General features: G+C 36.7%; 1 protein-coding gene across 3 annotated transcripts; it reads right to left on the reverse strand.

The window, feature by feature from the left end:
* Nucleotides 1–381: 381 nt before the first annotated feature.
* Nucleotides 382–8,089, reverse strand: LOC103323811 (uncharacterized). 3 transcript variants are annotated; one of them, XM_089047381.1, is made up of 16 exons: nt 7,606–8,089; nt 7,047–7,205; nt 6,789–6,905; nt 6,576–6,660; nt 6,052–6,160; nt 5,876–5,943; nt 5,671–5,796; nt 4,864–5,593; nt 4,647–4,767; nt 4,142–4,345; nt 3,972–4,032; nt 3,393–3,506; nt 2,778–2,891; nt 2,603–2,689; nt 1,811–1,886; nt 382–716 (listed from the first exon to the last, which is right to left on the reverse strand). In XM_089047381.1, the coding sequence occupies exons 1-15, from the start codon at nt 7,692–7,694 to the stop codon at nt 1,860–1,862; spliced, it is 2,211 nt and encodes a 736-aa protein (XP_088903507.1). In that variant the 5' UTR covers nt 7,695–8,089; the 3' UTR covers nt 382–716; nt 1,811–1,859. The 3 variants fall into 3 exon arrangements, with proteins under 3 accessions (XP_088903507.1, XP_088903506.1, XP_088903505.1); XM_089047380.1 differs by having other exon boundaries at nt 4,647–4,770; XM_089047379.1 differs by having other exon boundaries at nt 4,647–5,593; nt 7,606–7,737; nt 7,818–7,959.
* Nucleotides 8,090–13,297: the final 5,208 nt, after the last annotated feature.

Raw genomic sequence — 13,297 nt, forward strand, 5'->3', positions numbered from 1 at the left:
ACTTGTGTTACTTAGAAGCAATTTTAAATTTTTTTGGTCAAACACTATCAGCAGGACTTTTGGTTAAGTAATTTTAGCCCTTACAGAACAAACATTATTGGCACAAGTCTTGCATTCTGTACCACTGCAGTTGGTCAAAAATTGATGAAATAAATCAAATGTTGTTTTTGTGATTGATTTTTAAGATGAAATAAACCAAGAGACTGGCAACGTTCACCATTCGCATAAAATCATCTGGATCAAATAATTATACATAACTGGAGGCAAACAACCAATGAGAGAAACCCTTTTTTTTTTTCCTTTTTTACAATTAAGGCCTACATATAGGGGCCTAAAAACATAATGCCTTGCTCAAGACAAAAAGGGATAAAGGAAAAAAAAGAAAAAAAAAAAGAGAAGAAATTACATTCCTAAAAACAATGTCCAATGGAACCTGAACAAGCATATACAATAACATGGTCTTTGACATGTTCTGCTCCATCTTACTTATCAGTTTTCCTTGTTAAATTAAATTCCCTAGTGGTGTAGACAGCATTTACTCTTAAAAAAAAACAATAAAGGAAAAATTATAGAGTTATATTTTGATTCTGAATGGAGCATTTCACAGGCATTTGACTGAAGAAACAACAGTCAGGTACAGGGTTAACTGTTATAGGTAAATTGATCTGTGTAATTCGCTACAAGCTTCAACTTCATGTGTGCACCATGATTCCACCCTGAAAAGAAAACATAGGATTGTCGTACTTTTTTTCACCAAAGAAATCAGAGCCATTAAAACATAAACTAATATCTTAAGCACTTGAGTTATTTCCATGCTTCTGTATGTTTTCTCTAGAGACAGTATGCATAAGCATTGCTCTGTGCTCGCCATCTGCTGTTCCTCCACACCAAACTACTTAACTGAAGCTGACCCAAGTTGAAGGTTAGTGAATTAGTTGCATATTTTATGTTCATACTAACCAGGGGATTCCATCATCTTTGTGGTTATTTCTGCCTTGGTTTAGTCGCATATGATCTGACTCATTAATGCTTTACCTAGGTACCGTAACTAGGGGTCGCCTAGTTTAAGGGCCACAAAGCGTGGCAACAACAGAGCATGCTTATACTTCCTCTAGTCGAATGATAAATAAAAAAACATGAAAAAAACTGGGTGCAAAAGAAAATAAGTTGCAGTGTACTGCCAGCAGACCAGATCAAATAGCTAATGAGGATCACAAAAACATAAATTGAAACAATTCAGCAAACTCAAATCAAATGAACACAGTTCAACCAAGTATAGCTTATAACCATATGCAAAAGTGAAGTCTATGTTTCAAGATTTTGAAATATTAAGTAGATAACCCTTCTAAAATTATACATCAAGCAATCGTCTGGACAAACCTATGAAGCACATACACTCCTACAAGGTGGCCATGACTGTGTTGGATACAGCAGGCAGCAAGACAATTTGCTCTCAAATATTTTTATTCGGGGAAAAACTATATTTTCAAAATGTAATCTTAGGACTTCCTCAGAAGGAAAGGGACTCAAGCTAAGGTTTATCTATTTATCTCTACAATTATAGCTGACTTATTTCTCTCTCCAATTAGCCTTTTATGTTCAAATATTTGACAGTTTAAACACCAAGAGAAAAGCATTAAATTCATCTGTTTACTCAACTATGCAAAACATCTAGAAAATAAGGATAATATTAGAGGCATAATACTACAAATCTTATCCACAAATCACCATAAAACGATGATGTCGAAAGCACAATAAGATTAATTTAACAAAACACAAAGGCAAAAGATCTTCAAAAAGAGAAACAAACCAGCTAAGCTGAATGGTTCGTCTCACAAGAGGAAAATGATGGCTAGTTCCTAGCATTCCAAAGCATATGTCGGGACCTGCAATAATTGATTTTGGTAATATTAGTAACCAAAATATTATTACAAAACCAAAATCACATTCCAAATCACTGCTCTGCCCCTACTATAATCTCGATATGCACAAGAGATCCAGCAATGTTGTAACAATAACAAATGATTTGTTTGACACAACAAAACCGTGAGTACCATGAAGAAGCATGTAATAATGTTAAAGTCACGTTAAAATTCACTAAGAATTTTTTTCTTTTTCTTTTTTGGTTCAAGTAAATGAACCGAAATCATTGTCCAACACAGCTGGACACAACTGTGCTACCTTATGTTGCACTTCTCTCATATAAACTTTTTTCCACACTTTTTCCTTGGTAAAGATTTAGCAAAGTTTGTTTTTCCCAGTTTTTTATTTGTTTGGCACTGATTTCAATTTTCTCGGACTAGTCTGTAAAATAAAAAATACTGGAGAGAACCAATTTAAATTAATATGTTGAGAGTTTTAACATTTTGTTCCTAAAATATCTCAAAGGTAGGCACCAGAAATTTTTAGTTGCAGTAGAAGAAAAACATTACTAGAATAGACAGTACAGCACAAAAAGGAACAACTTTCAAAACTCAGGAAAATGAACAGTTGAGAAAAGTAATTAAACATGTCAAGGATGAATAGTTAATTTTGATTTGTAAAGCAACTTGAAAACAAAAACACAAAGGAAAGGCATAATTTCGTTAAGGGCTTTTTGTACCTCAAGCATGTTTTCATCAAGAAAAGCGGATGTTGTATGACTCATTCCATGAGAACTATCATATTGAAGGATCCGTAACTTCCCTTCCTGCATCTCATAACACGACTCATAAGTTCTGGAAATTGGCCGAGGAACAAGAAAACCAAAAGAATCTTTCTGAATCCCAATTGCTTACCTTAGTTCCATAGACAAGGCCACCTCCAACTGAAGGATGAAAGCAAGCGACATTGACTTCATCCTCCGCACTAGGAAGAACTCTCACAAGTTCCATATCTGAAACTCTATAGACCTGAATAATAAATATGATTGTTACATGAACATTTAAAATAGATTTATGCCAAAATTCACCCTATACCTACCTAATACTGCTGTCAATTACAGTAGAGGACAACCAGAAACAACACTAACATTAACGTATATATCATGCATAGCAAATGAATCTTATAGTAGAACTACAAGGCATAATTACCAGGAAACTTTAAATAAAGTTGATAAAAATCTATTTCATACACAAATAATTATTCAGCTCCAAAATGACTTCTAGTTTACACCGTCATTTATTGCATTCTAAGGCTAGTGTAATCTAACTTAGGTTACATAGATTAGCCTCAATCATAATTAATAAAAATTTCATATATCGTCCTTATTATAAGTAGATTAATTTTCACGCAAATTTCTATATGTGACTTTTCCAGATTGATTGAAGCACCTGATCAAAATGAAACTTTTGACACTCAATCGCAGGAAAAACAATTAAGAAAGGAGGGGAAAAAGAACTAAAAACTCTTACCTCTAGAATGGTGTAAATAGGCACTGTTGTCTCCCCATCAATGACAACACTCTTAAGAAGTGAACTGTGACGGCGGCCATAGGCAAGTAATATATGCTCTGATGTAGGAGAGAACTGCCATGGTAAATTCCAGGATAAAAAACCTTTAGTAAGTGTCTGATGAAAGTACAAAGCTTTTCTTGATTTTTTTTTTTTTTTAAACAATATTTAAAAAAAAGTTTAGAACTTCAAATGATTAGTTCATGAATCTTTTGCATATAAATGATGCACAGAATAAATCGTGGAAATTGGGGCATCAAATTCCTGAGTTTAATTTCCACTAAAATAGGCGTCTTTCACAATTTCCATAGTACCATTTACAATATTATGTCATTTAAAAAATTGACATACATAAATCCAAACACTGAAATCTTCAATTGCCAGAAATTGAAATTATGGAAATCTAAATTCTGTCATTTTAGAATTCTAAGTAATTGTCAATTCCTTCATCCAAACGGAGTGTTATAGTTGGAATGATCAATGAGAAACTAGTGATCAACATGAAATTATAAGTGTATACATATCCAAAATGCAGCTGACCTGAATAGATGTCAAGCAATGGGCAGCTCTTATTGCCCGGGATGCAAGAACCATGCCAAATCTAGATAAATTGAATGAACATCAGGACATAGAAAGAAAGAAAATTCATATGGAAAGTTAAAGAGGAGGTAAGAAAATAGAACGCATATTTATAGGGAGTTCAAACTTACGTTGCCTCCTCAAGGGAATATATCCGGAGCTCATATACGACATGGTGAGCTGAAATTGGATGTCGAGTTGGAGAAGTTGCTGCCCCTGTGACATCATTGTTGACCTGGCTCTGTAATCCAGGATCAGCTTCCATATGGGGCAACATACATGCAACACAAGCAGCTAAAAACTTTCCACAAGGGGAAAAATGGGCACCCATTTCACTGCAACAAATTCACAAGTAAAGATCCAAAAAAGATATAGCCAGTAATAATACTATCAAAGTCCAAACTATCATGCAATGCTAAAAAGAAAAAATACCCAAACACTTCATGAGCATCAACTAATCAAGTTGAAGTATTGGTTTGCGTAAAAATGCAAATTCAGTAAAAACAAACTACCAGTTGATTTTGCATCCTTCTAAAAATGTACTTGCTTACAAGACTTAAAAATAAGCTCAAAGCAATGTCTAAAGTTGATAAAACAATAACACGTCATGAAAATTAAAAACAGAAAGAAAATTACCTACAAAGTACGGCATGTGGAATGATTAAGCGACATCTTTCTGCATCAAGGGGAGCACAAGGATTTTTCACATCATGTGGCCAAATTCTGAGCTTCACAGTGCAAGGTAACTCTGCAGCTGCTGCTGCAGCAAACGAGTTTGCAAGTTCAGATTGGATTCTGTTCACAACAGGTTGAGGCTCACTTTCACTGTGTGTGATATTATTGAATCCAGCACCTTCATTAGACCCAATTGTTGGCACCATATGAGTACGTGAAGTACGATGCCGGGAACTAGATCTTCCAGTACCCCTGGATTGATTCACACTGGTCGGTATTACTGACGAAGTTAAGGGAGCTGTATTATCCATCTCACCATGTGCAGATGGATTATCATGTGCAGCATCACCTACCAGCCGCATATTCCGTTGGCTAGCTTGGGTCTGACCAATTAACCACCCTTGCAAGAAAGGAAGTTCCCAATATGTTGAGTCACCAAATGGGAAAATATGATTACTTCTCCCTTCTGGTTGAACTTCCATAGGCTCCAAACTGTCCATTGCAGGTTGAGAAACTTCAGTTTCCATTTCACTCAAGAAAGGATTAGTTCCTGTGTCTTCTGGCGCTGGAGAAGAGCTATTAGGTTCAATTGGGGACAACAGAAGTTCATACTGCCCTGAAGGAGTTGAATATGTTAGAAGCCGCACTGAAGCTGAAGGATCAACTCTTTGTTGTGCACTACTTGAACCATTGTCCAGATCACTACGCTGCATAGATATTCTCCCATTATCTCTAGCAAATGAAGGCCATATCAGAAATGGTAGAGACATAAGAGGTAGTCCATCTGCCAAACCAGAACGATCACTAGAGTGAGCATCTGCCAAATATACAGTAGGTGGAGGATAGCGCAGGTAACCCGGAGAAGTTGCAAGTGTCATCGAGGAATCTGATGAGTCAAGGTCATTGACCTATAAAACAGAAAAATGGCAGACTTAAAAGACAGTTGATCATAGAAACAGAATAATATGACTCCACAAAAAATTACCTCAGCAGTTAAAAGAAACGGAGCTGCATGCGGGTGAAAATGCACAGCCCGAAGTGAACGTCGTGTTTTCAGTACTATGGTTGGTGAGGATGTCTCCCCTCTCTTATTGTAGTGCCATATGTATAACTAATGCAAGATTTAAAAGGTTAAGTCCATTAATGAAAATAAAAAAAATTATGTCAAATTTCCAACTAAAAGCTCTTACCTTGTGACCTGACGCAACAGCAAGAAGCTCACCTTGGGCATGAAAAGCTATCGAAGCAATGGGACGCACTGTGTGGAGGAAAACACACTAACAATCATATCCATGACACAAATTTAATCATATAAGAATTCATTGTTTGTAAATCACTATGAATGATAATCCACATAAATACTTACAAAAATCACGCGATCCTATACACTCTGCCGTGTTTGCATCCCACAAGCGAACTTCATGATCCAAACTTCCACTAGCCAAAATGTCCGGATGCAAAGGATGAAACCTAACCTGCGAAAGCACAACCAGCTAATAAGAAAAGCACAGCCAGCTAACGAGATGAATCCAGTAGCTATGCTGAATTGTCAGATCTGCTAACCAGTAAATTTGTTTCTGAATAAAATAGCTAGATTTAAGTGGAAACACCCTAAACAGATTTGGATAAAGTAACCAAAAGACTTTTTATCAAAGCATAAAATTTGAAGAGGATTTTGAACTCATAAACATAGATGGGTATCTCATAAAACAGAATATGGATGAAAAAGAAGCTTCAATGTGTCACTAAACCTCTACCATGTCTGTTTAATAAATAGTTCACAACATCTTGCAGATGGCTGAAGCAAGAAGCTAATAATCATTCAAAGTCACTTATTCTCACCAAGAATAATACATAAATAAAGTCAAATAAAGGGAGCTTTAGGCTTACCACCCAAGGTGTCCTACGGTGACCACTCAACACCTTTAAGCAGATCCCAGTTCGGCAATCAATAATCTTTACAGTATGGTCTCCGCTGCAGTTACAGTTGCATATTGCAAATTGATAAAACGATACATTTCTCGGAATAAATATAACTCAACCCTACGCTTTAGCCAAACCCTTGTACCAGAGTGAAAAATATATACACAAAGCAGAACTTACTGAGTAGAAGCCAGTGTCTTTCCATCGGGGCTGAAGGCTGCAGCAATAGTTGACCGTGGAGGAGGCACAAGCGGACAATATCTGGCAGACAAATGCTGTAGTGACTCTGCCTCCACCCTGTAGTCAACCCAGTTTCAAGACACAAACAGAAAGATCAACTAAATGCAAAATGATTCTAACAAAGGAAAAGACAGTAAGCTTTATTTTTATTGCGTGAACATTGTAAAAGAGCAACTAAAAAGAACGGGGGCTGATTACCATGAGACAAGGCCATGTCTAGCATCTCTAGCTGCTTCGCACCTTGAGCCAATAGAATCAGAATGAGACTTAGATGCTTCCCCCCATAGTTTCTTTGACGAGTTTTTTGTTTGAGGAGAAACCTCTCTCCGTGCTAACAGTCTAAGGACATTGCTAACACTGCCAGAAATATCATATACAGGCAAATCAGTTTTGACTCCAGAATGCCCAACAGGCACACCTTAAAATTATCACTGGGTAATTAAAATATTGATCATTTAAGAAAATCAAAACCCAAATCCACTTCTGGAGGCAAGAAAATTACTTTAAAAACACTTGTAACTCCTCAATTTTCAACAATTTTGTCCTTAATTCTAACCAATTATGATAGCTAATTAATTGAAACATCCCATTTAGATTGGAGCTAATTAAAGCAAGAAAATTAAAGCATGAATGGAATTAGCTACAATAAATTTTTCCCAGAAACCTTATTCACAGAGCATCAATTGGGGAGTTGAATTACACGAAAACCAATTATAAAAAACCTATCAAAATTCCAAAAAGAAACTCTAAAATTTACCTGTGCTTGCATGGATGGGGCTGAGGAATGCGCGGCACAGAGGTAGACGGAGCATTGGGCTCGTCGGCCCACAAAGAACCTGCCCTCATTATTTTCCAGGGAAAATGTCATAATCTCAGCTTTTCCGGCATTCTACGGCAAAATTCGGATTGATAAATTAAAAAAAATCAAATAACTTTCACATGCAAATCATTACGTCGTGTAAGCGTAACCTAGGAGGATTGGGAATTATTTGAATTGAAGGAAGGGGTTTGAATTGAGGTTGAGGGCGTGGATTCTGTGCGAGCGAGCGTTGCGTAGGCTCGGGTGCGGAGCGAGAAGGCGAGATCTCTGGTTGACGAGAAATGGAAAATTGAGAAGGGAAGTCTGTGGCCGTGGAATTTGGATTTGTTTTGGGAAAATTCCGTCTTGGGTTTCTGTGATGGGCATTGGACACAGAAGGAAGGAGGGGGCTCTAGGCGGCTAGGGCCCTAGTGACTTGTGTGTTGGACGACAATGCCCTTGGCTCCCTCAGCCCTCAGGTGCGGAGTCGTAGGGAACCAACGACACGCGTTTTGAGCTTTGTTAAACGGCCACATTTATTGCTCGTCAATTCGTTTCTCTACTATTTGCTCCACATTTATTGTATAGAACAAGCATATTAACTTCCTTTCTTCGTACAACTCGTTGTTTGAGTAGAATTCCCTACAAGATGCTACGAGTTCGTTTGAAATTACTTTTATAGGAAGAATTTCTGCTAAATACAATACTAGAACTTCAAATATATCTCATATGCAATCAATAAGAATGAGAATTAGGTACTCGCAAAAGGCAAATCAACTCTCAAAGTTTGATCAACGTTAAATGTTAGCTTGCCTAAATTAGGCCTCCTCTTTACTAAATTCATGCAATGTATACTTTCAAATTCAACTCATCAGACTTTGGGAATGATGCGAGGTTCAATACTGTGTTGTGAAGAAATCTTTCCTAGTAAGAAATCATGCTCCATAACACTATATCATCTATAAATTATATAGATTAAGTGATACTTTATTACTATGCTTCAAGATGTGTATTCCATCTTTTTTGGCCATCTCCAACTAATATTCTGGTGCAAGTCACTCAAAAGGAAAAATTGTGAGCTTCAACTATTCATCATCTTTCTATCCCCAAAAGAGCATATTTCAATAATCTTTTGACTTTATAGAAACTAAGACAACTATCCCATTTTTCACTCAATTGATAAAAAAATTTCACATCAATTTTAATAATCAATTTTGAAGTTGGCCCATCTCATTTGTCATGGTTTTTCCCATCTTTTACTTCAAATGGAAATGATGATCAAGTTTTCCTAATTAACTAGCAAACTAGGAGAAAAATAAATTTGGGTGGAAGCGATGGAAGACGAGGAGGAAATGTTAATTCATTCATTCACCATTGCCAATCTTATCATAAGCTCACTGCCTGAATGAAGAAGATTAGGCTAACAAAAGGATTGAGGTTGAAAACCTACGCAAATAGTTAGGTATCATTAGTGAGTTGATCATAGAATTTTGTGGAATGATTATTTTTCTAAGAACCAGCATTTCATTTAGTTTTTGTTCTTTGACTCTCTTGTAATCCAGTGCATGTGTGACACTCTTTTTCCTCCCCAGAGTTTCCTGTGTGGTTTTACCTAGAAGGTTTTAATGAGTATGTGTTTTAGGTTGAGGTCCTATTGAATTGTTCTTGGAATATTAATGGATTTTCTCTTCTAACAAAAATCCTTAAAAACTTAAGAGTTTTTCACTCTTTTATCTATTTTCATGGTATAGACATGCATTAGACTTTCTCACTGCTCGTGAGTTTTTCTCTTAGACTCCATACTATATCATTTAATTAAAGTTTGTTCATCTTTTTGAAATATAAAATACACAAGCCTTAGTGGATGAATTTTTGTTCTCTTTCCTGTAGTTGTTGGGGTTCATGGGGGCGGGTGGTGGTCATAGGGAATGGGGGAAGAAGAAATCAGTGAGGAGAGAGAGAGAGAGAGATTTTTAATTTTAACATTTTAATCAATTTAAAATTAATGAAAAGACAAATATGCCCTCATTTTTAACTGAAAAGTTGATTGAGATGACGGAAATGACGATTTCTGAAAGTGAAGGCATAATTAAAGTACCACCGTAACAATTTAGCAATATAAGGGATAAAAGTAAAGTTTGGTCTTAGTCCAAGGACCATTGCTACAATTTTGTCTTTCATGTTAAAACGAAACCAAACTATTTCTCTAAACGTTTGCTTAATGTTGTTTAGGCGCAAAAAAATCCACGGTTCGACCCAAATAAATTCTCGGTCCAATGCGATACCTTATCGAGAAGAAACTCAATTTGGGCACGTGAAAGTTCATCATATGCACTTGCACACATGCCACGCCAAGCAAATAAGCAACATGCCACACTACAAGCTTAAGTGTACCCAAGCCACTCAAATGCTCGGGGCTTGCTTGACTGGGTTGTGATATGAATGGTAATAAATCGACATGAGACCCATAGATGGGCCGAGAAATGGAAGTCTCGGGTTGCTTGGGAGCATCGGGACTCAAGCCCATTTCTTAGGTCCAAACATATGGGTGAGCACAAAAAAGGCCATAGCCCATTAGCTTAACCAAATTCCCAACACCTCAACAAAAATAGTCCTACACTTGTTAAGGTAAGCCCATTTATTTTGACAAACCAACCCATTATCTTAGAAGGCTCATACAATTAGAAAAGAGAAGAAGCCAAAGAAACAGCTCCTTGCTGAAAAACAGAAGCCACGTAGGGAGCAAGATGTCCATATATGCAGAGCTGCTGGAAGACTCCAGCACATGGGAAGGAACAATTTCCAAGCACAAAACACCCAAAGAACCAAGGGATATTAACGTGCAAGCTGCCAAGAAAAGAAGCATCCTTCGAACTAGTATAATACCCGAATTCCTTCCCCCATCAGACCTGGCCATGGAAAAATGAAAGAAAGAAAAGAAGGAGATGGTTGGGAATGGAAGTCTCCCATTGAAACAGCTGCGGGAAATGGGGCCTTGAGCTCCCAAAATTCATGATTTTGTGCAAATAGATAGAGGAAATTTCACCAAGATAGAAAAGTCAATGGAGGAGAGGAGAAATGAAGGAAAAGCTTGGTCAAGTTGGGAAGAAACCATTAGGGTTTCTTGGGAAATGATAGTTTCTAGCAGCTATAAAATGAGGCCTCTTCTACCCAACAAGACAGACTCAAATTTAGAGAGCAAGCTTTCTCTCTTACTTGCAAAAACCCAGCAATTTCGTGCACTATTCACCCTCCAACTCCATCTTCTTTTTCTGGCAGACTACTTGCACATCTGACAAGCTGCCAGAAGAACATGGTTTTTTCTTTCTCTCTTTTCAGCCAAATCAGCCTGCAAACCTCTTCTTCCTCACCTTAAACACTCCATTTTCTTTCTAGGAAGCCATATTTTCCTCTTTGGTGCTAAACTCATGTTGATTTAGCTTCCATGCCACAAGCCTATTATGCCAAGCTAGAAAATTTATCTATAAGCATCAAGAAATCATTTGTAAGCAGCCATTATTTTCATTGGTGAAGGTAACCAGAACGCTTCCTAAGGCTCTATTGCCCTTTCGAAGTGCTTTTGGGGCTTGATTTTCGAACTCAGACACAGGGCAATTTCAGCAATTTTCCTTTTACAGGCCTAGCCCATTTGCAGCTGCCAGAAGAAAAAGCCCCTACAAATGTTTTTAAGGGTAATATGTAGTTTTCCCCTATGAAGTATAGCATAATTGTCAATTTTCCCCCAAATGTTTTTTCTTTATTCGGTAAATTAAGGACCTAAACTATATAAAAATGTTCAATTCGGGAATTGCTGTCAATTTTTTGGATGTCTTGATTACATGACTAACACATGGTTAGTTTTTAAGATTTTTTTTTTTGGTTGGAAGAAAAAAAAAGAGTTAAGGGTAACCACCCAAACCACCATCTTCCCTAGCTCAACCACATACCATCCCCATAGCCCCACTCGAAGGCCTTGCACCCAAAATTCCTTATTTATTCTTCTTTTAATGTTTTTAATTTAATGATTTTCAATTTTGAAAATGACACTAAAGAGAAAGAAAGAAAGAGAAATGGATGGGTTGAGAGGGAACGGTGATGAGGAGAGGTGGGGAATAGGCTGTTGGGTTGGGTACAATACATGAAGGGCTAGGTTTTTATTAATTTTTTTGTTTTTGACTTTTTTTCTATTATTTAATAATTTTTTTCCTTCAATATTACGAATTTGCCCCAAAAAATTAATTGCGAGTCCCAAATTAGCCATTTTTATATAGTGTAAGGCCCCGTTTGGGATTGCTTTTTTTGGCCAAAAACCTGCTTAACTTTAAAGTTAAGCAGTTTGATGTTTAGTAAAAATAAAATATCTCGATTATTTTAAAAGCAATGAACTTTTGTGACTTTTAAAAGCGGACTGGTTGCTTTTCAAAAAGCGAGATGAATATTTAATGAATTTTTTTAATTCCCAAAATATCATCATTCATTTTAAAAAATGACATCACCTCCACTTCCACATCCAACTTCACCACTTGCACCACCACATTCACTACCTCTACAACCACCGCCACATCCACCACCACAACCACCACATCTTCCTCCTCCTCATCCTCCACCACCACCACTACCACCTCCACCATCACCCTCCACCTCCACCTACTCCGCCACCACTACCACCACCACCACCACCACCTCCTCCTCCAAAACCTCCACATCCACCACCACCACCATGCTGCCACTACCACCACCACCACCACCTTCACAACCGCCATCCTCACCACCACAACTACCACAACCACCAACTCCGCCTTCATCTCCACCACAAACTCCACTCCATCACTACCACTACCACCACATGATTAGTGCATAACACTTTTAACATCATGTCTTTTTTTTCTTTTTTTTTTAAGACATTTCCTATTGAGAGGGGCAATAGCATATTAAACTCACACACACTACACGAATGCTAGGACTTGAACTCAGGACCTTGCCTGAGGGAGTAAATACTCCAAACCGCTATACTAGTGGGTCCTTTGCAACATCATGTCTATTTTACTCATTATTCACAGTTACAACAATTTTATATTGAAATTTACCAAACGGTTTTAATACTGCTTTTTGTACTAACAGCACTTTAAAAATAGTGTTTACCAAACATGGAGTGCTTTACTTTACTAATTATTTTAAAGCACAGTGAAGCAACTTTTTTAAAAAGTGACAGCAATCCCAAACTAGGCCTAAGTCCTTAATTTACCCAAAACAAACCTTAAAGATAATCTATATCTATATATATAAAGCAAAAGGCAGAGAATGGTGAAACATTCAAAATACCATAAAATGCCCTTGATTAATTCAAACATTAAGAATTAAATGAGGATAATATGATAAATTCATATTTTTTCATATTAAAAAAATTAAAATTAAAAACAAAATCAGATAATAACTCCTACTTTTATGGAACATAACTACCCATATTATCTTTTCTTAATTAAAAAAAAAAGAAAAAAAACCAATTGTACGTGCGTGAGCGTGTGCAAGAGGTTAGTATATATAAAGCAAAAGGCAGAGAATGATGAAACATTCAAAATATCAGGAAATTCCATTGGTTAATTCAAACATTAAGAATTGAAATTATTAATTAAATGAGAATAATATGGTA

This window comes from Prunus mume, linkage group LG2, assembly GCF_029339155.1.
Source record: "Prunus mume cultivar Tortuosa linkage group LG2, ASM2933915v1, whole genome shotgun sequence".
Taxonomy (NCBI): domain Eukaryota; kingdom Viridiplantae; phylum Streptophyta; class Magnoliopsida; order Rosales; family Rosaceae; genus Prunus; species Prunus mume.